At 48.7% G+C, this 25,872-nt stretch overlaps 2 protein-coding genes across 9 annotated transcripts in view; one reads left to right on the forward strand and one right to left on the reverse strand.

Annotated features, from left to right (window-relative positions):
- Positions 1-25,872, forward strand: part of LOC310662829 (pyrin domain-containing protein 1-like) — a 742,864-nt gene that overhangs the window by 256,612 nt on the left and 460,380 nt on the right. The window lies entirely within an intron of this gene.
- The window catches only part of HSD3B7 (hydroxy-delta-5-steroid dehydrogenase, 3 beta- and steroid delta-isomerase 7), a 72,622-nt gene continuing 49,370 nt past the window's right edge, over positions 2,621-25,872 (reverse strand). For 5 of the 7 annotated variants that reach the window (XM_083409915.1, XM_083409914.1, XM_083409916.1 and 2 more), the window contains 6 exons: positions 24,131-24,295; positions 14,369-14,512; positions 11,346-11,454; positions 9,160-9,259; positions 6,370-6,532; positions 2,621-5,643 (listed from right to left, as the gene is read on the reverse strand). In XM_083409915.1, coding sequence (XP_083266041.1) covers positions 5,219-5,643; positions 6,370-6,532; positions 9,160-9,259; positions 11,346-11,454; positions 14,369-14,512; positions 24,131-24,290 — 1,101 coding nt within the window. In that variant the 5' untranslated portion in view covers positions 24,291-24,295 and the 3' untranslated portion in view covers positions 2,621-5,218. Of the gene's footprint in view, positions 5,644-6,369; positions 6,533-9,159; positions 9,260-11,345; positions 11,724-11,806; positions 13,077-13,151; positions 14,513-24,130; positions 24,296-25,872 lie in introns of those variants that run through there. The other 2 variants (XM_083409919.1, XM_083409920.1) reach the window with 2 other exon arrangements.

Genomic DNA, 25,872 nt, shown 5'->3' on the forward strand with positions numbered 1-25,872 from the left:
CCCTTGCAGACATCCACTCTTTGGGTGGAACTAGTCCTGTCTTGGAGAAAGAACAAGAGCATTCTCTGGGGTGCTCTCCTCCCCCCATCTCACGCCAATAGTATCATTTTTAGCGTCCTTGGAGCTATATGGCAGATGGAATGACAGCAGGCCTCTTCGCCACACCGCCCCTTTGTCAGCTGTTGCTGCAATGGGCAAGTTCTGCTTCATTTGCAATTTTGGTTTCCAAACGCTCCATTCCATATCCCTCTTGGGGCGAAGGAGGGAGGCAGAGGTCAGCCCCCACACCTCCCAGTCACTGGGCTCCAAGACTCTTGGCAAAGATTTGCTTCTTCTTTGAGGAATTGGTGACTGACTGGAGCAGCTACCCTGTGCGTGAGAGAGATGAACCCCACTTCGAAAGCCTCCCCCCATTCTCATTTGTCGCATGTATCTCTAAAAGGAGGAAAGGGGGGTGGCAGATGCTAAGAAATCCCAGCTACTAGCAAATGCCTCAGAAATGTGTGCATCCAGTCCCACTCATTTCAAAGAAAGTGAACATGCATCAGATCAAGATGAGCACCTTATCTTGAAAACTCTCAGATGCAAAGCTAGCTTTCCTGACCTGTTTTCAAGGCTCTAGGCCTTTTTATTCTGGAGTTAAGTCAGCAGTGTCTGTAGGGATCAGTAGTCCTACAAGAAGGCTCCGGCAGTCAGGCATTGGGGGTTGGAGGGGGCGTGTATCAGGTACCAAAAAGTAAAAATCCTGGTTGCTGGATCCCTTGTCCTATGTCTCCATGACAATGAGAGCTATGGCCCTTTTCAAGTTCTTCTATGTCAGTTTTATCAGATTCCATATAATGGTTCCTACGCACCACACAAACTACCAGCCACAGCAACACCTGAACCTGCATGACTTCAGATGACTTTTTTTACGGCCTTTACATCCCATGGCAGCAAATGGTCCTCCTCTGCTTGTCTCCCTACAAATGTCCCCAAATCCCCCCGTTTGCATCAGTAAGGCATCACTCCAGACACCAGGGACTATGGACAAAGCTACTGTGTGTAAGGTCACCACCCCATAGCCAGTAACCTGGGAGCAAGTCCCACTGATATAAGGCCTTACTGATTCTTTTTATAGTGAAACAGGGCTGTGGGTTCTCCTCATGAAAGATCACATCAGGGTCAAATAGCACAGCCAATTTTGCAAGCCGCATAAATCGTAATTGCGCTCTCTTATTTGACAATATTTTCTCTCTCTTTCCTCATCAATGAGCTACGCAGGGCTCTGGAGCCCTGTCTCAGCCGCTGGAAGCCTTATTCAGCCACCTCTAGCACCCAAGAATTTACAGTCATCATCCACACAATTTCAAGCAAAGTTTTTGCAATCGGTGAGGGACAGAAACATGCTCTTTAAAAAAAATAATAATAATCAGATTCTCAGGAAGGCTTTGCATGTTCTTTCACTTTTCTGTGCTCTCAGGGAATTGCAGAATACACAAAGTCCAGGGCTTGAATTTTAACATGTAATGGACTAGTACAGGAATTATTATTTTAAATAAATGTCCATCCTCCATTAGCTCTCAGCTCGCCTGTAGGACTGTCTCTATGGGTGCCTGCCATTAGAGATGGAGAATTCTGACCAAAAAGCCGAAGTTTCTGATGTGCACTTATTCGGTCCCCTGTCCAAAATGGAAATCAATCCAGCAGAGATTATCAGTATTCATCGGCGTCACTGCTTCCACTTCGCAAACGATTATGCAGCTGATTCCTTCTACACCCGTTTGCAGTGTTTTTCCTTCCGATTGAAATGAACAGGGCGGAATACCGCTAAAGACAATGTAACTTGCTTAATGATATAAATCACATGCTGTGGAAATGTCTGTGGTAAGAGACATACTGATGGTTGGCTATTCATCAAACATTAACCCCTCCAAAAGGAGCTGCAGAAGCTAGGCAGATCCCGTCTCTGACGGCATCATTTTCACCAGCACTATCTACATTCCTGTCAGGCTCACTTAGCTAACTTTATCCCCTGGGAGACCTGGGTTAAACGCAAAAGGCATTCACATGTAAGCCTCGTTTGGAAAAGTACCAGCTTTTGATGCACACTTGTGTTTTCCCTTGACACCTCTCTCTTCGCAGAACTTGGGAGGGATCAAAGCGCACCAAGAAGCTTCTTGCGTACACCCAAGGTATTCACAAACGCAGGTATTGGTGCAATCCATTTATACCAGGGGTGGCCAACATGAACCTCAATTCCCATCATGCCTGGTCACTGGCCATGGTGTCTGGGGCTGCTGGGAGTTGGAGTTCAGGCTCTGCACACATGGCTTGTTTGTTTTTAAAGGCGTATAAGCCGTGTCCAGTGGATTTTCTAACCTTAATATTATTCACCTCTGCTCACAAGCCGTGAGTCTTATCTGCTAGGCGATCTGAAAACTTCCACATGCCTACAATTCCTACCTTGTTCATAAACATGCCATTTATAGCACTGTTAGTTAGAGGAAGAGATTTTTAGGGAGGGAGCGCTCCTACGGACTTCAGAATTCTCATTCTACCATTTCTATGACCAATCTCTGCATGGCCCTGCCAAGGCTCCCCACCGACACGACAGGAGGGAAAACAGGAGCCAAACTCATTGTCAGAATTCAACGTATTTATTTATAATAATTAAGGCTTCAATGAAGGAATACATTCTACATTATTATTTGGTTTCACCAGTGGGAGCAGCAGGCTGGCATCCTCACCGTGCCCAAGTTAAGCACCAGCTATGCTCTTACAGGGGAAAGGCAGCTGGTCGTGCTAATGGATAGGTCCGTCTAGCCCAGAAATGATTCCTCTGAGGAGCCCATGAGGAGGGCGTCAAGGTAGGAGCAATCTCTGCCAGCCAGGGACATCCCACTTCCAACCTCTGTGACCAGCAGCCCTATCTGCCATCTATTTGCCTTGTCCCTTCTAAAAAGCCAGCTTAAGCCAGTGATTTTAAAAGCCTTCCTTGTTTACCCGGGCATTTGATGGCTGAACGATAACCCCTGAGATAACTGGCTGAGAGAATGTGCTTGTTTTTAGCTGGTTTTAGAAAGTTTTCAATTATATTTTCATTGGTGCATTTGGCGGCCTGAGCTCCCTCGGGAGGAAGGGCGGGATATGAACTGAGTAGGCGTCACATTTACTGACAGAGCAGTGAACTCCATCAATTAATTAAGTCACTGTGTGGTAAACAGCTTCCTCTTCAGTCTCCAGACAATTTTTGTACTGCGAAAGAGGGAGAAACACCTATTTCGATCGGCTTCCTCCATGTCGCAAATCATTATATCTGCCTCTATCTGCCCTAGGGATGGCTGGCTCCACCAATCTCAGTTTCTCTTTTTTAAAACCTTCAGGATGCCCCATTTCTAAATCAATTTGTGGGGGTCCTCCCCTACTAATACATGCCTTTCTGCAAGCAATTTCCATCAGCGCAACATAGTTTTGTGCCTCGTCTACACTAAATATTCTTTTTTGTGCACACTATGAGAACTGCATCACAAAATTCAGAAACGTGCAAATTTTAAAGGAAAGCAGTGTTTCCGTTTGCATCGTGGTTCAGAAACTAGGAATTAAGCTCTGCGTGAAAATGCAAACTGAACAGACTCACCTCTCCCTCTCACCAATTCCTATTCACCCCCAACCTTCAAATCATCTAAACTTAAACATGTCCAAAACACTTCCGCCTCCCCTGTTAAGGATTTTACCAGCGGGCTTTCCTGCACCTTGTCCAGCCCAGCAACAGTGTGTGGTGTGCCTTTGTCACTTTTATTCAATGCTGTCAATCCTTAGATCCTGCGAGGTTGCCAAGTTCCTGCATTTGACAGGACGTTTCAGGAAAATGAGCCTCTTTCACTGGGTCAAATCTCAAAGGGGGGGAGGAGTAAAACCACATGGCAAAGAGTCAGAATCAGGGAGGCTGTTAGCTCTGTCCCTTATTAATCAGACTGTAGACAGGGGTATCTGGGCTCTACCCACCCACTGTAGTAGTGTGCTGTTTTTTTAAAAGAAAAATCCGCCATGATTCTCCAGTCATATTCATAGTGCACAAGCCCCGCAAAAAGTGGCAGGGAAAATAAATCATGGCATCATATGTCATGCTAAGTGAAGTCCTACACTGAGAGGACAGGCTGGATGAAAATCAAAACATGGATCGGGATCCCGACTGCACTGGAACCGGCGGTGTAGTGGCAATTGAGGTAGGAAGAAAAAACTGGAATGGGATCACGGCGATGCGGAATGGATCGAGGATCCTTCAGAGGGATTCACATTGCTACAGAAAAGGAATGACGCAGCATGAAATTGCACACAGCCCTCCCCGACCCACTGTGCCATTCATTTGTAGCCCACTGAAAATAAAGACGGCCAAGGGAATGGAATAAGAACGAAGGAAAGCGGTTCTGGAAGAGGAGAACTCCCATCAGAGAGGGAGTCTGGAATGTGCAACACAGCCCAAGCAAGATCTGGAGCGCAGAAGTCATTCTAAGACTGAGATTGGAGGCTCTGCTGCAAGAGCACACCAGGGGAGGCAGGTTCATTGGGGCAAAAGGGAAGCCCTGCCCCACCAACCTGCTTCTTTTAACCAGCCCAGAAGGTGGCAGTGAGTTGGCAGCGTTCTCTTTCTCCTTAGTCTCAGGGCTGCCCTTGTAAAATTCACCAGGTAGGAAGATAAGGACCAATCTAGCATTCCTTAGCTCTGCCTGCCATTGCCTCTGGCGCCCTCTAATGTTAGCCTCCTGCTTAACCACCTACCGGCCTTGACGGATGACAGCCACTAGTGGAGCACATAGCTCTCACTGGAGACCCTGAAGTAAAACTATATGCTTAACCAACATTCATAACAGATTTCGGTAGAACTGGCACACTCTCGCTGAAAGCGGTTGCTGCCAAGTCCTGGAGTAGGTTCCCCGCAGATCAGTTCCTCTTTCCACCCTCTACTGATCATCCCTTTAAGTGCTTTGCGAGTGACAAATAAATAATAGTAATTACAAGGATTAAACCAATAGTGTAATCCAGAGTCTACCGAGATGAAATTACTCTTGACGGCACTGGGTATCATAAACACAGCTTCGGCAAGAGTGTGGGAAAATGTACTCGGGTGCTCCAGTGGAAGCAAAACCCAGGGCTAGGCTGCTTTTGGGGAGCGAGGGGGGAGTCCCTCTCTATCCTGGCTCCCCTGTCCCCCTCCCCCGCACACACGGCCCGTGTCTCATTTCCCAGCATCCCTCTGGGCATCTATCTCCTGGAGCCATTTCACAGTGCGGGCCCGGCTCTCCTCCCAGCTGTAGAGGGGCCGGTAGCCAAAGTGCTCCTGGGCCTTGTTGGTCTGCACTGTGAAGGTGGTGCTTACGACAGCCAGAGTGTAGGGGTTGAGGATGGGCGCATAGTTGCACAGGGGCTTCAGCAGCCACTGCAGGAAGGCGTTGAACAGCGCCATGAACCGCAGGAGGAAGGAAGGCAGCAGCGGCCGGGAGCCCAGCAGGCGGAAACCGCAGGAGCCCAGAAACTCCATGTTGAAGTCCTCGTAGCTCTTGTAAGGCGAGTCGTCGTAGCAGAAATAAACCTGGCCTGAAACGGTCGAGGGAGACTCCTGGATCTTCTGGGCCACCAGCAGATGCATCCAAGACACGTTGCCTGCAAAAGGGTTGGCGGGGGGAGGAAGAGAGGAGAAAAACTTGGGAACGAGAAACAGGATCGCTAAAGCAGCCTATGCAATGGGCGAGAGAGAGAAATCGTACAGATAGGAATATAAGCAATAAGAGAGGTGAATGTCATCAGGTCCCTGACTCAGAGTGCTTTGGTCTGACTGAGCATCCAGTCCGTAAGCACGCAAGTCTTTGCTTGTGCATTTGCCAAGGAATTAGCTCAGCCTTCCTTGTAAGGAGGAAATAAAAATAAATTCGTAATTTAAGTTACAGGAGATCAAAAGGATCTTCTTTCAAGAAAACCGCTTTTTTAAACACATTTTCTCCTTGTGAGCCAATCGCCCTCTAGCAGAGGTTAGCAAACTAATAAAAAGCAGGCCCAGGAATGGCCACGTTGCCCTCCAAATGCTTACACAAATTAATTTACAAATCCCCACTGTAGTTTATCTGTTGCTCTTGGAAAAAGAATTCAAGAGGTCCGACTGCTAAACGTTAATACACAGGCTCTGGTGTTCTTGCTTTGCTTTAGTCATGGGTAAAGAAGCAAAGCATTCCAGGAGGGAAAGATTATTTGTTTTGATAAAAAGCAGCAACACCATCTTGCTTCTCTGGGGCTTTGGTTATAAAGGACCAGAGGGAGCGCGTGCAAAGGCATCTAAAGTTCGTGGTGACATCGGAGTTCAAGAATGGCACACAGCATGCATGCGAGACTTACCAACATAGACCCTGCCGTGCTCAGTGGTGGCTGGGACGGCTCGGATAAGACACTTTTTGGTGCTCAGCCCTTTCTTGTAAAGCTGTTTCATCAGTGGGTGGTGCTCCCCATAGATGCCAGTCGGCCGGAGAGCGCAAGTGACCAGCTGCTTCCCTCCTTCCACCTGGTGGCACAGAAGAGGAGGTGGAGAAAACCCGTTAGCTTTCCCTGCCACCAAGGACCTGGCTCCCTTCCCACCCCCCCACCCCCCACTGTGATGCATGTGGGGTAGAGGAGCCTCCAGGTGGTCAAGCATTTGTCATGCTAAGGTATGGGGACCAAAGGGCTCTGTCTCCCCTAGCTGCAACAAACACCCACTCTGGAAAAAAGAAACTTGACTTTTTAAGCAGTTTGGAAGGTGCAGAGTGAGCGAATGACTAGGTAAAAGGTAAAGGGACCCCTGACCGTTAGGTCCAGTCGTGACCGACTCTGGGGTTGCGGCGCTCATTCCGCTTTATTGGCCGAGGTAGCCGGCGTACAGCTTCCGGGTCATGTGGCCAGCATGACTAAGCCACTTCTGGCGAACCAGAGCAGGGCACGGAAACGGCGTTTACCTTCCTGGCGGAGTGGTGCCTATTTATCTACTTGCACTTTGACATGCTTTCGAACTGCTAGGTTGGCAGGAGCAGGGACCAAGCAACAGGAGCTCACCCCGTCGTGGGGATTCGAACCGCTGACCTTCTGATCGGCAAGCCCTAGGCTCAGTGGTTTAACCCACAGCGCCACCCACGTCCCAAGCGAATGACTAACAAGAAGTAAACACCCTGCAAGTGAACCAGGGTGAATGCAGCAGGAATGGTCACTGTCGTATACAAATCAAAACAAGAATGACTAAATAACGCTAGCACACAGGATTATCAGAAAGATAAGGAAATGCTATGTGCACTCAAGCTCATTAGAGGGTAGAGAGAAAGGGTGGGTTTTAAGAGTGTCGTAAATACACTGCAGAGGGGACATCTTGCTGCACTTTTAAGAGGCCACAAACCTCTTGTAAGAGACTACCGTATTTTTCGCACCATTGGACGCACTTTTTCCCTCCTAAAAAGCAAGGGAAAATGTGTGTGCGTCCTATGGAGCGAATGCAAGGGGGAGGCAGGCGGGAAAAGCCCCCAAGAGCCGCACACAAGCTTCGTGCGCTCTTGCGGGCTTTTCTCCAGGAGGGAGAAGGGACTGACTGGCCGCATCGGTCCGTTCTCCCTCTTCGGGGAAAAGCCCCAAAGAGCGGCGCCCTCTTTAAAGGCTGCGCGGCTCCTGCAGGCTTTTCTACGAGGTGGTGGAATCCCCGCACCTCCCAGAAAAGCCAGGAGAAGCCGCGCAGCCCCTTTAAAGAGCGCACGGCTTCTGCGGGAGGTGGGGGAAGCTGCAGCAGATTCCCTCCTCCCGGGCTCCCTTTGAAGCGGCAATGTGGGAGGGGAGCAGCTTACACTCGTGTAAGCAGCTCCTCTCCCACTTTCCTCCTTCAAAGCAACTAAGGAGGAGGGAAGGAAGGGGACCATGGATCCTCCGCTGCTCACAGGGATTCCTCCGTGATTGCTTTGAAGCAGGAAAGTGGGAGGAGAGCAGCTTACACTCGTGTAAGCAGCTCCTCTCCCACTTTCCTCCTTCAAAGCAACTACGGAGGAGAGAAGGAAGGGGACCATGGATCCTCCGCTGCTCACGGCTGCAGCGGATTCCTCCTCCGTGATTGCTTTGAAGCAGGAAAGTGGGAGGGGAGCAGCTTACACTCGTGTAAGCAACTCCTCTCCCACTTTCCTCCTTCAAAGCAACTACGGAGGAGGGAAGGAAGGGGATCATGCATCCTCTGCTGGCGAATGCAGCAGATTCCCTTCTCCCGGGCTCCCTTTGAAGCAGCAAAGTGGGAGGGGAGCAGCTTACACTTGTGTAAGCAGCTCCTCTCCTGCTTTCCTGCTTCAAAGCAATCACGGAGGAGGGAAGGAAAGGGACCATGGATCCTCCACGGCTTGCGGCTGCAGCAGATTCCCTTCTCCTGGGCTCCCTTTGAAGCAGAAAAGTGGGAGGGGAGCAGCTTACACTTGTGTAAGCAGCTCCTCTCCCACTTTCCTGCTTCAAAGTGGAGGCAATCCACTGCAGTTGCTAGCAGAGGATCCATGGCTCAGCTTCCTTCCCTCAAAGCAGGGTGCGGGGGTGCAGGGGGGAAAGAGGGCAGGAAATAGAGGCCGGGCAGGAAGACACAACCACACTTTGACCACTGGAAAGTCCACCCCAGCCTCCCCAGATTTCCACTGAGATGGCGAGGCTAATCTCGATGGCCATAAGTCAGGCTCAGCATTATTAACTGGACTTAGATAAGCCATGGTTCCCCTTCCTACCCTCCTCTGAGGCTCAATTTAAAGCAGCAAAGTGGACAGGAGCCGCCCGCTTTGCTGCTTTAAATAGTTTAGTGCAACATTTGATTCAGAATATTTTTTTCCGTATTTTCCTCCTCTAAAAACTAGGTGCGCCCTATGGTCAGGTGCGCCCTATGGAGCGAAAAATACGGTAATTGAGTTATTGGGGCACATAAACTTCCATTGACAGCAGCCTACATCATTACAGTGGTACCTCGGTTTACGAACAGTCCTGTTTATGAACTCCACAAAACCGGAAGTAGTGTTCCAGTTTGTGAACTTTACCTTGGTCTACGAACGGAAGCCGAACAGTGGAAGGGCACCGGCGGGAGGCCTCATTAGGGAAAGCACACCTCGGTTTAAGTATGGATTTGGTTTAAGAATGAAGGGGAGCCTGACTCACCGCTCGTCCATTGGCTTCAATGACCAACCGCTCAGCCTTGGCTTTGCTAACCGGGTAAGGCTCGGTGTGAATAACCTCATATTTGGTGTCTTCGTTTCCCCTGCAAAGAAGAGGAACACACCACAGAGAATCAGAACCCAGAACGTAGAGAAAAGAGAGCCCAGAAGCACCACCTGCCAGACCCATCCTTTTCCGTCTCTGCTACAAAATAATGTACCTCAATATACTTCAGTTTTGTTCAATTAACTCCAATGCACTGTGCTATGATGGTACAGAGGCCACTGTCAAGTGCAGGGCAAGGTGCCTGCATCTTAAAAGAGACAGGTAGAAGGAAGAGAATTGTTTCTCCCAGCATTGCAAAAGCACGGTGGGAAACGCTGCAACTTTAATGTGCATTTATTTATACCTTTTAATAAATGTGCATTAAAGCTGCAGCATTTCCCAGTTCCTATTGCAAGCTGAAACTTATTACTTGATTATTCCCTCACTTCCTCAACAACAACAACAAAACCCCACCCCCTACAAAGACCACCCACCCCAGAATTCCATCATACCATTCCAGGGAGGCATCTTTTTATTGCAGCGCATGGACATCACAAGCTTCCTTTTGACTGGTAGGGGTGGGAGAATCCAAGGGAGGTGCTATTGTGTAACCTGGGGGTCCCCCAAATTGGTGCCCTTTGCTCTGCAGGGGGTTGGACTAGATGACCCTCTAGGTCCCTCCCAACTCTACAATTCTATGATTCCTCCCTAGTTAATGTTGTTTTTTAAAATGAGTTTGGCTTTTAGGAATTGCTCAGTTGCAGGCGTTTCCTGCTTTTCTGTCTGTGTGTGGTGTTGTTTTGGTGGGTGGGTGTGTTTCATCTGTTTGTTTTGTAGGGGCAGGGGCAGTTCCAGGCACTGCCAGTTTTTCCTCTGTAAAGCCAGCATTCTCGGGTGCCTATGATACATTTTAAGATTTGCAAATGGGCCTCTAAAGGTTGGGAACTTGGAATCCATGCATGTTTTCAGCACTCTTCGAGAAGGATGGATTATGGGTGCTTAATGTCCCATTCCTTACGCACATACACATACCAGACAGCTGTCTGAGTTTCTCCATTTTCTTTCCTTGCCCCGGGCCAAAATATTCAGCACCGAGACGTTTTGTGTTTACAGACAAAGGAGGCGATTTAATGTTTGCAGACAAGAAACTGCCAATCTCCTGCTTTAGTGGAAGTGGCAATTTAGGCTGCATCCACACAGCGTACATTTAAAGCACATTCAAGGAACTGCGCAAGGCTTAAGAATGGAAGGACAGCCCTGCTGGGTCACTCCAGCATCCTCTTCCCACCATGTCCAGCCTATGGGAAGCCTGAAAGCAGCACCCAAGCACAACACCGCGCTCTCCCCTCTTGCCATTCCCAGAAACTAGCATTCGGAGGTGAACTTCCTCCAGCTGTGGAGGCAGGACATAGCCATTGAGAGCCACTGAGTCTGATCCTCTCTTAAAGCCATCCAAGCTTCTTTCAAAGAATCCTGGGAACTGTGGTTTTCCCTTCACAGAGCTACAATCCCCTGCACCATTAACAGACTACAGTTCCCAGGATCCTTCGGCAGGGGAAGTTTCTTTAAATGCATGGTGCATGCACAGTGTTAGAAACAGGAACAAAATATTGCCATGGAGGGAGCGCTGTTATATATATCTCCATTGCCCATCTCCAGGGTTACCGTTGCTGTGTACATGTGTTGTTGTGATGTTGCTAGGGAGGGCACGGGGGAAGCCCTTGCACAGGGGGGGGAACCACTGCTGGCCTGGACCAAAGCCAGAGGGAACTCCCTGCTGTGGATATCAGGGCTCTGGGTGTGTATGCGTGTGAGAGAGAACACAAGCGCTTTAGGCACATCGCTTTTTCGAAAGTGCCTCCCAGTGATAGGATGGCTGCAGTTCCCACTGGCTCAGCCTAGCCTACCTCACAGGGGTGTTGCAAGGTTACAAAGGGGCAGGGGGAGAGAACCACCTATAGTTCTGAAAGATGGGTGGGCTTTCTAAAGGCAAAATGAAGTTAGAGGAAGAACTCGCCTGCCCTTAATCACAGACTGAGAAGGAGACAGGTCTGTGCTGTGGAAGGGGAAGGAAGCCCAGCAATACATGCTGGAGCACAGGCAGCCGGGGCAGAGATGCCGGAAGCCCCAGGTGAGGCACGTACCTGAAGAAGGGGTCGCCCCTCGCGTTGGGCCCCACCACTTCCATGCTGCTGGTGTAAATCAGGTACTGAGTTCCTTGTGTCACACATGCTTCAATGACGTTCTGAGTTCCTGTGCCAAAATGATAGGAAACAGAAGGGGAGAAAGGAGAGAGAGAGAGAGAGAGAGAGAGAGAGAGAGAGAGAGAGAGTAGACACATAAGCCACACCTCTCGGCCAGCCCAAGAACCCCATGGTGCCCACATAACCGAGGGGCAGAGATCATGGTCCCTTCCAGTTCCCATCATCCCTGACCACTAGAACATGGGTAGGCAACCTAAGGCCCGGGGGCTGGATCCGGCCCAATCACCTTCTAAATCCGGCCCATGAAGACCACTTTAGCTAATGGGGCCTCCCGTGGCTGCCACGCCGCCGCCACACGATTTCTGTTCTCATCCTGAAGCAAAGTTCTTAACCCGAGGTACTATTTCTGGGTTAGTGGAGTCTGTAACCTGAAGCGTATGTAACCCGAGGTAGCACTGTAGTTCGTAAACAGGACTGTGCGGAAACCGAGGTAGCACTGTACCTTAACACTAGCTCATTCTCGCTAAGCCACAGTCTGGCTTGGCCTTATGTGCGGAATGAAGCCAGCCTGTCTCAGTCCGACCTACCTCAGAGGGTTGTTGTGCAGATAAAAGAAGGCGGCGGGGAAGAGAAATACAACAAATGATCTGGAAACCAAGACCAACCCTGCCCCAGCTCTGGTTCTCAGCCCATCCTCTTCCAGAATACCTGACAGTTGTGTAAGCGGATCAACCCACTTTCTGTTGTGCAATAACAAGCACCTGTTTTAGCCTGTGAGAGAAAATGTTGAAATATATAGAAACTTGGCCTTTGCATCTCATGTAGTGGCAGGAATTTCATCCCAAACTTCACAGGCCCTCCCTGCCGGCCTCTTTACTCCCTGGCAAATGCGGCGGACGTTCATAAATTAAAAGGAATGCCCACACATGGACGTTATTATTCTTGTTCCTGACTCATCTCTGCCTTGGTCGGTTTTACATCAGTAACTGACAGAGGGTTTTCCCCAAAAACCTCAAAGCCCTTTCCCCAAAGAAACCAACAAACAAACACTCCACCCCAAATGCAGCCACTTTCGGGCCATGGAGTCAGAACCGGCTATTAAAGTTTGGTGGAATAGGAAGGTCTGACAGGACAGGACACAGCTTTTCCTCTTAGGCTGCCAGAAGGAAAGGATGAGCGATGGTGCTTTAAAAACGTGGCAATCCATTCCTGTTGTTTCCTCTCCAGACGCCCTCAGCCAGGAGCATCTGATGTAAAGCCGGGGGGGGGGGGTGGAAGGAGCTCAGGGGTTGACTTGCTCATGAACCACCCAGTTGCCGCAGAGATGAGGGAAGGACATTGGATTCTGCCTTATATCAAGCCAGGCCAAGCTGGGGGTGGAGGGGAACCTCAGTTTTAGCAGGGGTTTCCATGTGAACCCCTTCCTCAATCCAGGATTTAACGCCTGCTGAGGAGCTGATGGGTGAGGATTAAATCTTGCTCCCAGAAGGATTTAACCCCCCTGACAAGCAGGGAGTATAATCCTGCTGCCTTGGCTACATGCCCATGTTCTCTGTTGGGAATGGGTGTGCATAGCCGACACAGGATTTAACCTCCCCCCCCCATGACCTCCTGAGTGGGGGAAATGGGCTGGAGGTTCCCCACTCCTACACAGGCTGGCAGCGGCTCTCCAATGTTTCAGGTAAGAGTCTCTCCCAGCACCTCCCAGAGATGCTATGAATCAGACTGAGACCTCCCGCATGCCACCTGTGTAGTCTGCACTACTGAGCTGCAATAATGGTAAGAGGGTATCTGAGCATACACAGAGGGAAACTGCCTCTCCCCTTAAGTAACCAGAGTCTGTTCTTCAGCCTCCAGGATGTGGGGCAGGAGACCCACATAAGATAGTGGCTTCCTGAACCTGGAAACACTCTTCCTTGACCACTGGTCCTGCTAGCTAGGGATGATGGGAGTTGTAGTCCAAAAACAACTGTAGACACACATTTGGAGAACCCTGCTTTAGGGCAAGGCTGGGGAACCTGCAAGCCTGGCATGTGTTGCTGAACTACAACTACCAGCATCCCTGTCCCCTGGCCAGGCTAGCTGAGGCTGATGGGAGTTGGAGTCCAGCAACTGCTGGAGAGCCACAGGGTCTCCCAAGCCTACTTTAGAGGAATTAGCCAGCTAGTTCTTGGAAAGGCTTAACAGCACTGTTTCAGAGAAATCTCTCTGTTTTCCTTCTGTATACAGCAAGGCTAATTTCCCAGTTGTAATATTTTCCTTTCCATTGCAATTTTATTTAGCAATTCTTATTACGTTTTTCACAGAACAGTCTTCAACCACCCCCGCCAGCCTCCTGAAAAACAGATTTATTAACTTGGCAAAAGCTGGTGTTGCTCCCTTCAAAATATTTGGCTTTTATCTTCTAGAACGACAGGCTGAAATATTAGCACTTCCCATCAAGCAATTCTTAAAAATCCAGACCTTTCCTTGGTAACGTAAGAGGGTAAGAAGAGCCCTGCCATGTCAGGTCAAGGCTGGATGACAATACCCATCTTGCTTGCCTTGGTTTATGAGACTGTTTATTACAGCATGGCTTATTATTATGTGGAAACCCTGCCAGAAGCTTACCTATGGTTTCCTTGCTGCCAACAAACCACAATCTGAAACCATGGCTTGTTTTGCTATAACTACAGCCTGGCGTTATATGGAAACCCAGCACCATTCCCTTAGCCATAATTTGTTGAAGTCACCCTGGACACTCACTAAACTCCACAAGACAAGAACAAAACAAATGTTGGAGAAACAAGCCATGGTTTGTTTGACAAACTCACGGTTAACTCATGATTTGTGAAACAAACCATGGCTTAGCATTATGTGTGAACCAGGCCGTTGTGGTGCTCTCCTTGGTCCTGCAATGGGCAGGGTGACTTCCTCTGGACCATGGAGGAAAGAGGCTGAATGGGTAGTCTTTCAATTCCTACCTTGAACGTTGACCGCAGTGATCTTTTCAGGTGAGACTCTGCCCCAAACATCCACCAGGCTGGCAGTGTGGATGACCAGGTGGACTCCTTTCATGGCTGCCTTCACATCCTCCAGGTTGCTGATGTCGCCCTGGATCAGAGTCACTTCGTTTTTGAGAACGAGAAGACAGACAGACAGACAGAGAGAGAGAGAGAGAGAGAGAGAGAGAGGTGAGTTGGGACTTTCGGTTGCTACCTGGGTCAGAGAGAAAAGGCGGTAGCAGGGAACCGGGGACAAATCCATCAACCCAAAAAACCCATGTAATCAAGTCTACCTTGGTTTCTTAATTAGGAAAGAACATACTAAACACAAACAGGTCCACGTCTCTCCCCTTCTCATCTTCCTCCCTGCCCCCAACAGAGGGAGGAGAAGCAAGGTGGCATCAGGGACCCTGCAGGACTTTGTGCTCCTAGCCCTGCCCCTACGAACGATTGGAAAATCATTGAGAGCCACAGCTGTCCTTATGCACGCCCCAAATAGAAACATCGGGGGCTGCCTGGAGGCTACAGGGACCGAACCTGGATCTTCTACACACACAAAGCATATCGTTGGATGCAAAACCGGAGCTTGGAAACAGCGATGTGTTTCAGCAATTTGCCTCTGGGCAAATTTCTATTTTGATTTGCATCACTGAATTCAGGAGGGGATTCAGTTGCGTGCTGAAGGCAAATCTTCCCACTTTCGCCCTGTGGCAATACCCAGGCATTCCTGAATACTGAATGAGTCGAAACAAATTAGGAGAATCTTCCTTATGAGTGATAAGCACCACACACTTCTACGGCAGGCTGTTGAGAAAGAACAAAGCCAAATACCTGGTTATATAATTAAATGCCTCATCCCAGAAAGAGGGTTGGGCGGATGAGTTAATTTCTGTTTCTCTTTCTCATTTTCCACATCTTGGTGCTTAGCTCTCCACATTCCCACATTGGTTTGTGGACATATTTATTGTTTAAGTCCTCATGAAAACTAAACAGTGTTTTAATTGCTATCTTCTCAGTTCCCAAGATGCACTCCTCCGTTGTCTCCTGAGACAGACAACTAAAGTCTCCTAATATACCCCCCTTTGGTATGGAATAATATATACATCTTTGTAAAGCAACTTCCCCTAACATAATGCATTTTGCATGTCATTCTGATTAATATATGTGTACCTTAACATCTACATATTTGTACACATTACTTGGCTGGAAAACTGCACTGCAAAATTCGGAGACGTGTGAATTTCAAGCGGTGGCTGTGCTTCGGTTTGCACATTGTTTTAGAAAGTGTGAATTAAGCAGTTTTGCCTTTAAATGCAAACTGAATCTAATTTCTCCCCACCCCTTCCTAAAAATAGCACTGTCTTTTGTCCAGGCAAAGCTGGGGAGGGGTAGAAACCACACCGTCCCCGCTGTCACCACTTGGCACCATTCTCTGCTGCCCCACGTTTCCTAGAGAGAATAACACGGAGAAGAGAAAATGCAAGAAATTGCAGACCCACTCTCAGCTGAAAAGGTCTTCTCTTCACTTGGACACCCAGAAGGGTAAACTTTCTAGAAACAACACTCCCCACAAGGCCCATATTTAGCTGCCCCATAATATGGGACATACTCCTTTACTTTACTGTGCCCACCTATTGAGTGAAGAACATATTCAACATTTCAACAGGAAGTCAAAGTCAAGCATGGCATAAGATCAACTTCTTGCTGGCTTTACAATTTGCATCAGAGTTATGCCTTCTTAAGGATCCAAAAGTTAAGTTAGCCACCAAACTACCTTCCTTGCACACCTCAGGCATTCTTTACTTTTGCTTTCACACACAAAAAGCATTGCATAATACGTGCGGCCTTATACATTTAAAATAAAAAGAAGGGAGGTGGGGGAGGGGGAGGTGTTCTTGATGTCACAGGTGTTAGCCAATCGGCCCCACAATTGGATTAGCACTAAGATAATAAGGTATTGTTTGAAGCACTTCTGCCTCTCCCTTTGTTTCAGCACAGCAAGGTCATCATATAAGCAAACGTGACAAGAGATTACAAAAACATCCTGGGCTTAATGTTGTTTTGTCAAGTTTTCCTTGGAACAAGAAACAGTGTTGTTTGAGCCATCGGCCCCTCTCACAACCACTTTTGTTTTGCCTAGTTTTAGGAGCAGTTTTTAAAAATGCCACAAGGACAGCTTTGGTCACACTGAAGGGACATGTGGACGGGGCTTGTCACAGAAAGCTTAGAGGACATACCAGACAAGAATTCTATTTGGAAAATTGACAGACCACCAAACATTAGCAAATATCCTAGCGGTGTAGAACAATTTAAAAAATAAATGAATATTTTGGGGCAGATGAGAACAGTTTCACAAAGAAATCTGATGCTGTACATGAGCCAACTCATCCTTCTGGAAAAGCTGTTTCCAGTTAGAGGGCAGCCACCGTTCTCTTGCAAGAAAAAAATGGGATGTCCTGGTTTTGCCAAGACACTTGCGGTGTATGCCATGTGCGGTGGCATTATATCTTAAATGCAACAGCTATTATGGCTATTGTCAGCTTCAAGACCCACTTGTTTCTCAGGCTAACCACCACGGGATGGAAAGCGAACTTTGGTGTTCTTTCCTGGGCAGCTGGTTTTATCCGTGATAATTTTTGAAGCCTCACAACAGGTCTGAGAGACGTGGCAGGCAGGGAGAACAGGAAGGAACGGGATCTAATGGGTTACACCAAGTTCACCAAGTGCCTCCCTCTCTTTCTCTCCTGCATTTCATAGGCAGGAAACCCTCTCAGGAAATCCTGCCATGATGGCATCTGCTGCGAAACACCTGCCAGGAATGAATGGCCAGGGCACCCGTCGCCCTTCCTGTCCCCATCAACCTGCTTGCCCACTCACCCAGGGACCTTGGGGCCTTGCAGTTCACTCCTGTCTGCCTCCCTTTACGTCATGTGAGGCCTTGACAGGAGGCAGTTTCCTGCTTCTCCGCTTCTTCCTGCCCAGATGCTTTCTGGCCGCCTGTCACTTAGCTGGCTGTCAAAATCATTTTCCCTTCTAAATGTGGTGCTGGAAACTCAATTCTCTGGAACTTGAAAGAGCCATTACCAAGGAGAGGTCACCAGGAGGCATCCGGGAAGGGACCAGAGTCATATTCTCACCCTTCCCAGTTATTTATTTATACCCAACTCTTTTTATTCTTATTTTATTTTTATTTTTAGGAGGAGAAAGCACTCTGAGTGGCTCTAGCTGAGCTCCTAAGCTGTCGCCCATCCTGGCAACCACCAGGCCGAAGCCTGCTTTGCATTAGCAGCATCAAAGCCGCTTCTCAGGGTATTTCCTGGCCCCCAGGATTGCGGGCATTGGCTCCTCATGTGACGAAACGTCTCCTATATACCAAGACAATTCCACACACGGTGAAGCGTTTGTTTCATTGCAGGAACAAATATCCATGTTCCGCACTGGCTTCTTGAGCAAAGCAAATGTTGTGGCACTGGTTCACTCCCTCCTCACTCAGTCCTGGTCACAAAGACTGGAGCGAGGAGTAGTACCTGGCAATGGGAAATGCCTCAGCCCCTATTACAGTGGTGCCTCACAAGACGAAAAGAATCCGTTCCGCGAGTCTCTTCGTCTTGCGGTTTTTTTCGTCTTGCGAAGCAAGCCCATTAGCGGATTAGCGCTATTAGCGCTATTAGCGGTTTAGCGGCTATTAGCGGCTATTAAAGGCTTAAGGGATTAGCGGATTAGCTGCTAAAAGGCTATTAGCGGCTTAGATCAGCTGATAAGCGGCTTAGATCAGCTGTTAAGCGGCTTAGCGATCAGCTGTTAAGCGGCTTAGGGGCTTGGGAAAAAGGGGGGGAGGGGGGGAAAAAAACCAGGAATCGCAAGACATTTTCGTCTTGCAAAGCAAGCCCATAGCAAATTCGTTTTGCGAAGCACCTCCAAAACGGAAAACCCTTTCGTCTAGCGGGTTTTCCGTCTTGCGAGGCATTCGTCTTGCGGGGTACCACTGTACTTAAATTAGCTGCTTGCGAATTAATATTCTTGCAAGTTACCACTTTCTTTCTAGCCCTTTCCCCTCTAAATTGGCAGAAGGCCAGATTTGGCCCAAGGATTCCCAGTTGCTAATCCACAGCATATATCAAATACACCCTAGGATTTTTCTTTCCGATAAAGAGAAAAATGTGGCACATGAAGCATCTCTTAGGCCCCAGCTGCACTACACATTCAAGGTAGCATCATGACACTGTAAATAGTCATGGCTTCCCAACAAAGAACCCTGGGAACTGTAGTGCTGAGAGTTGTAGTTTGTTAAGGGTGCCGAAGAGTCAGTGGCGTAGCGTGGGTTGTCAGCACCCGGGGCAAGGCAAGTAATTTGCGCCCCCTAACCCGTGGATTTGCGCCCCCTAACCCGTGGATTTGCGGCCCCTAACCCTAACCCCCAGATGTTGCGCCCGGTGCAGCCGGCCCCCCCTGCACCCCCCACGCTACGCCACTGCGAAGAGTTCCCCTCAGAGAGTGACAATTCCCAGAGCGGCTTAACAATTAACCCCTTTCGTCAAGGAATTCAAAAGAACTGTAACTCTGTGGGCCTCCAAACAACTATCAGCACCCTTAACAAACTACAGTTCCCAAGATTGTTTGGGGGAAGCCACAACTGTTTAAAGTGGGATGACACTGCTTTGAAATGACTAGTGCAGATGGGGCCTTAGCGGGAAAGGGAAATAAACACTTGCACATGTTCACAGAAGTCTCCTCTTTATTCCCATCACTTTCACGTACCATAAACGACCCCTAGCTTTGTTGACATCCACGGAAACTCACATTTTCTCCCTGCAGAGGCCTTGCGAATGGCCTTAGACGATTCCACCCCCCCCCCCATCCCCTTCACATTAGCAAGACCACTTTTTACAGGTATAATAAGCAGCAATCTGCTTGGAAGAAGGCAGATGGGGCTCACCACCAGGGAGGTGTTGGGACTCCCTGCCACAATGAGCCTGCCAAAGCAGAGAAGCAAGACCATGCAACTTCACCAACTTTTGGTATTGACTCCCACTGCCCACACCTCATCAGGAGGGACATTTTGCTTATATTAAAGGTAAAGGTAAAGGTACCCCTGCCCGTACGGGCCAGTCTTGACAGACTCTAGGGTTGTGCGCTCATCTCACTCTATAGGCCGGGAGCCAGCGCTGTCCGCAGGCACTTCCGGGTCACGTGGCCAGCATGACAAGCTGCATCTGGTGAGCCAGCGCAGCACACGGAACGCCGTTTACCTTCCCGCTGGTAAGCGGTCCCTATTTATCTACTTGCACCCAGGGGTGCTTTCGAGCTGCTAGGTTGGCAGGCGCTGGGACTGAAGGACGGGAGCGCACCCCGCCCCGGGGATTCGAACCGCCGACCATGCGATCGGCAAGTCCTAGGCGCTGAGGTTTTACCCACAGCGCCACCCACATCCCTAATATTAACTAATATTGCTTATATTAACTATTGGCAAAACATGCCCTGGGCTCTGCATCTAGCCTCTTTTCTTCTCCCCAGAACACCTCCTTCCCTTGGTCAAACTGCATCCTTGCCGCTAGAAACCGGTGAAACTCCATTGTCCCGTTGCTTCCTCAAATCAAATCAGATGTGCTTTCAAGGTCAGGCCTTGTTTACCCTGGACTGAAACCAACACAGAAGAGACCTTGGACCCAAAAGGATATGAGGCTGAGGTTGCTACTGGGCTTCTCTCGGGGAGAAATCCCCAGGCAGGCCCTTCGTTCCCTCCACCCCACCCCACCCCCTCTCCCGCTTCTCAATTCCTGTTTCTCAGATTCCTGTTTTTGCCCTGCTGCTTGCTACTGAGTGCTGTTTGCAAAGAGATTTTGGCAGCGCACGCGAGCTCCGCCAAAGGACACGGGCCAGGCACGAGGCAAAGAGAGCGAATTGCAACCAGCTGGAGTGGACGGCGTTTCGATCATCTGCCCCTCCACAGCCAAGGCTGGCTCTGTACCATTCGCTGCACAGCCCAACAACGGGACTGGGAGCACGCTCTCGCACGGAGGTCCATGCTCGGAAAAAACACTTCCATGTGTGGGTGTGGTCTTCTTGAACCCTGCCAACAAAACCCCTCATTTTTGGGGGGGTTGGGAGGGTGGCTTTCCTGGGAATAAACCATCGCCACCACACCCTCTGCATCTTGCAGGGAACAGCTTTGAAGGTCAACAGCGAGCTGCGCACCACACATGGGGGAAATGGGCCTATACCAGTTGAATCAACGCGAGGGAACAGAGTGTTATGTTGTCCCTATCCTGCCCTCCAAAGCTTCCTCCCCAAGAACCGCACAGGCACATTTTCTCGCCGCATGTTGGCTGGATTCCTGGCTGGTTGTTCCAGGGAGAGAACTACTCACGGGCTGGTTGCTGCTGCCCGCAAGTTGTAGCATCTCAGAGCATCGCCTCCATTTTGCTCTCAGGAACTTTCCCTTCCTTATGTGACCATTGCTCGCACCCACAAAAGGATTTCCAGAGGGGTACAAAAGATGCAGGTTCCAGTCTCAGGACCTTTCTTTGCTTCCAAACTGGTTGCTTTAATTTATTATAGCAGAAAAAAGTTACCCCCTCTTCGTGTCGTTGGGGACTCCCAACTCCCAGCAGGCTGAGCCAGCATGCCCAATGGTCGGGGAAGATGGGAGCTGCAGTCCAGCACCATGAGGAGAGTCAAGGGCCCCTATTATAGAAAGCATTACACCAACCCTTTAAAAGGGTGGAATTTATACATTTTAGCTGGCTTTCTTGCATAATATTTTACTTTCCTGATGCTTAGAGGATATTTTATTTAGTCCTGCTATGTTTTCAATGAATTTTCCTTGTGTTTTCGCATGTAATGTTTGATACTAAAAAGAAAGATGCTCTGTTTAGTTGTTGATTGTGTTTTATGGAATGTATAAATTTCTGGCATTTTATCTAGTTGCATTTAGCCTAAGTTGTAAAAGACTTTGTTTTAAAGTTGTAAAGAGTTTTTCTTTTGAATTTAAACAATGTATACAAATTGTCATCAATCAATCAATACCTTCATTCAGATTCCCAGGATAGTTTAAATTAAGGCTGCTTTATGTTTAGCTCTATCTTACAAAGGCTATTTGTTTTAAACCAAAGCTTTTTCTTTTCTTTTCTTTTCTAGCTAACTTTTAAACTTTTACAGTAAATTTGAAAGGCGGGACATAATTTTTAAAAATCAAGTAAAGATGAGCAATTCTTCTTCTCCCCCGCCCCCCTCTGGCCATCTATGTTTGTGTTCTGCACCCTCCCAAACTCAGCTGCAGTTAACCCAGTAACACCAAGGTGTAAAAACATTCACAGATGGAGCTGCAACCTTTAAAAACACACTTGCTTGGGTAGAGAGATACAAAAGCAGACCTTTAACAGCTGTGTAAAGCAACAACAACAATTAAAGGTGCATTAGTCCCATGTTTCACCAGCCATCCTTACTCATGAGTAAGCCTCATTGAACACTAGGATTTGACTGCCAAGCAAGCAAACATAACACTGCTCTGCAACATTAGATGCCAAGGACTGGAAAAAAAAGAGAGAGAGACTTATTGTGCTATTGGCTGCCATCCACATTCCTAGGGTTTCTAGCTGCTAAGTTCCAACATTCTTGTGGAGACTACTCATTTTTTACTTGGAAGGGAAAATGTGTTTTTAAAGGTCACACACCTTCAGACCTTGAAACATATGAGTCCTTTTAGACACCGGGGCGGGGCGGGGGGGGGGGTTGCCACCCAAGAAAAATGAATAAAACTTAGCGCTACATGGGCTGATTTCTGTGAAACTCTCTCAGGTGGACAAAGGTTGCCAAGATGGAAAATATTTCAGCCTCCTGTTTATATAACCAGGGAAATAAATGTTAAGCTGGGGCTCAACTGGGAAACCTGCCTTAGAAGCCAAGGACTTCTAAAGAAGATAACTGTGGCCAGTTGTGAAACTCCACCGATTTTCAGAAACACAGTTGGGCTTTTTAGAAAGTTAGCTTTTTAGTCCCCGCCACATGCTAGCAGATGTGGAGAACCTTTGGTGCTCCAGATGTTGATGAACTACAAATCCCATCAGCCCCAGCAAGCACAGCAGGGGCATGGGATGGTGCCAGTTTCAGTTCACAGCAGCTCTAACACATCATGGGTCCCTTTCATACCTCACCTTTAGGGCACCCTCAGAGGACTTTATTCCAGCATTCATCTATATTTAATTGCACAGAGCTGATACAGCAGGTGCTGTCATTGTTGTTGACCCACCTTCACCATAATGTACCAGGGCAAGTTACAGCAATTTTAAAATTCAACATTGAAAACAGTTCAAAACAAGTTGCAGCCACAGGTATACGGCGGGACCATATGTATCTCAAGTATCCAAGTCCGGTCTTTACTGAGCATTCGTTCTGATTTGTTTGTGGGGAGGTTATAGGACAGTGAGATTTTATCCTAATTTCTTTGTGTGGTGGTTACAAGCCTTCCCACTAATCAATCATTTATCCCACGCTTCTTAGAGCGACTTTCCCCATCGCTTTCTTAATCACGAGAAGGTAAATGTTTTTAATTGTAAAAAAGTGGACTTGTTGCACCAGGGCTCTTTAAGCCACTTTAATTCTGCGAATGTAAATTTCCTAGAAATACTGGCAGTGGTAGTGAACGTATTACCTCCCACCAGCAGTAATGCAAGTGGGGTAAGCAAACAAAACACAAGAGGCAGCTATGCTGATATCATAATGATATTGGTGGCCAAACCAGGGGCAGTGGAACCTGGGGTTTCTCCAACATTTGGGAGCAGTGAGCATTTAGGGGCGCCAAGATATGGATGACCTCACTGGCAGAACCTCCAAGCGTCCCTATTTTCCAGGGACAGTCTGGGATTTACAGAACCCATCCCGGTTTCTGATTTGATCCCGTTTTTCCTTAGGACGTCCCTATTTTCATTGGAGAAATGTTGGAAGGTGTGGCATTAGGCGACCACCCCCCCCCAAGCCAAGGAGATAAGTAACTATACAACCTTCAGAAGACATCTGAAGGCAGCCCTGCATAGAGAAGTTTTTTTAGTGTTTTTATATAATTTGGAAGCTACCCAGAGTGACTGGGGCAACCCAATCAGATGGGCATGGTATAAATAACGTTGTTGTTGTTATGTAATAGGTAAAGGGAACCCTGACATTTAAGTCCAGTCGTGAAAAACTCTGGGGTTGCAGAGCTCATCTCGCTTTACAGGCCAAGAGAGCCGGCATTTGTCCGCTTCCGCAGACAGTTTTCCGGATCAAGTGGCCAGCATGACGAAGCCACTTCTGGCAAAGCCAGAGCAGCACATGGAAACCCAGTTTACCTTCCCGCCGGAGTGGTACCTATTTATCTACTTGCATTTTGACGTGCTTTTGAACTGCTAGGTTGGCAGGAGCTGGTACCGAGCAATGGAAGCTCACCCCGTCGTGGGGATTTGAACCGCCGGCCTTCTGATCGGCAAGCCCAAGAGGCTCAGGGGTTTAGATCACAGCACCACCCGCATCCCTTTCTGTTATGGAATAGGACGCCCCTAATTTCATTCAAGAAATGTTGGGTGGTACGCGCCGACATCCTCCCCTACAGCCTGTAACGTGGCAAGTTGGGCATGTCTCTGGAGAGATTTTTGGAGACTCTCTCAAAATGTATTTGCCCATTCTGTGCAAGACCTTCAGGGAAGTGGAATCCACACCCACACCTCTATAGGAACAGGAAAGAGTGACCCAGGGGAATGGGCACCTTACCTCTATCCAGGTGTCGCATGCTTTCATCGAGGTGCAAGTCAAAGACGCGCACTTCTGCAAGGCCAGGCTCCTCCTTCAGAAGCATCTGGACCAGGTTTTTCCCCAGAAAACCGCAGCCGCCTGTCACAAGGTAGATCTGGTTTTTGCTTGATGACTCCATTTGCCCTGTGAGTGGGGAGAAAAGGATAAAGTGTGCTTTCAGTCTGGAGGAACAAAAGAACTGTAGAGTTCTGGAAGGGGCGAGCGAACAGAAGCTGCAAGCTAAGATTCCCCAGCAGTGGTTCAGATACTACTATTTCTAAAATGCTTAATAGGACTAGGTGCTTCATATAGGGACGTCAAAGAATTTCATCGCAAATGGAAAGGGAAGAAGAAATAGCTGCTGCCCACGTTTTCGTCCCAGGTCTGGAGCAGAAATCAATCCGACTGACACAATCAGTATTTGCTCACATTGTTTTTTTAAAGTCCGCAGTCAATATGCAATTAAATCCTCTTGGGGGGATAAACAATTATTGTTTTGACATTTCGTTTACACTGAAATGAGTGGCGTGGAAATAACTGCACCATTAATTGCTTCAGATTCGTAACTCGTGTAATTACCTAAGTTACATTAAACAGAGAGGCAGCGAGATGAAGGGATTTGCCAGAAACCAAACTTTGGCAGGATGGAAAAAGTGAGGTTGTGACAAAGACAGGTTGGGATGGAAGCTGTTGCCTTCTGACATCCCAGGCTTCACACAGGAAGCAAAAAGAAAGAAACAGGCCCCACTGCCCTCAGGCTTACGGTCGGTCGAGTGAGGCTTACATGCAGGAGAGAAGGAAAGAAGAGACAGCACACAAGAATAAAAGCGACAGAGGAGAAATTGGAAGGCACAGGGTCCTTAGAAGGAAGGCAGGCATTAGCAGAGCAGTTTTTAGGAGCTGCCTCCATGTGGCTAAACAGAATAGAAGCACCTTTCCAAATGCACTGAGGCACCTGCAGGAGACTGAAGAACAGAGGGGCACGAGACCATCGGCCACAGTGGCACACAAAAAAAACTGTTCAGAGGCCCCAAGCAGAACAGTCTTTCCTATTGGGCATACTGGTGCGTTGTGCCAGGGCGCTGGCCTCTCAGGGGCGCCCCAGCGAGTAGGGGAGCTGCGCAGCTTTGCCGGCGGCCCCCCCTTTCCCTGCACGCCCGCCAGCTGCGCCCCGCCAACCATATGGCTTGCGGGCGTGCAGCTTGCCTCCCAAGCCTCCGCAGGAGAGCGATCCCCACAGAGGCTTGGGGAAAGGTTGATAACTCTGGGAAAGGGGGCAAGGCGTCGGAGGAATCTTTGAACCACGGCGCTGGATATGCTCAAGACAGCGCTGGCCCCAAGACAGGGTGGAGAACCTCAATGCGGCCCTCAGCACCTCACTTTCTGGCCCTCAGGACTCTCCAGAGGCCACACCCCCTCCCTGGCCTGCTCTGCAATATCCTTGAGGGTTTTCACCTGGCTGGCCTGCATCCCTGAACTCTGACAATGACTCTTGATGGAGGATGAAGGGGGGGCGGGGGGAGTGAGTGCAGAAATTAGGTAAAAGGGTACAGTTTCCTTTCCTCTGGCCCTGCCGGCCACCAGATGTGGCCCTTGGAAGGCTGTCTAGAAGGGAGAATGCAGCCCTCGGTCGGAAAAAAAGGTTCCCAGTCCCTAATCCAGGGTGTTTACAGCTGCATCCCCACTTCTTGCCATCACCTTTACAGTTCTGCTTTAGCACG

Source organism: Podarcis tiliguerta (assembly GCF_965153285.1).
Source record: "Podarcis tiliguerta genome assembly, chromosome: 13".
NCBI classification, from domain to species: domain Eukaryota; kingdom Metazoa; phylum Chordata; class Lepidosauria; order Squamata; family Lacertidae; genus Podarcis; species Podarcis tiliguerta.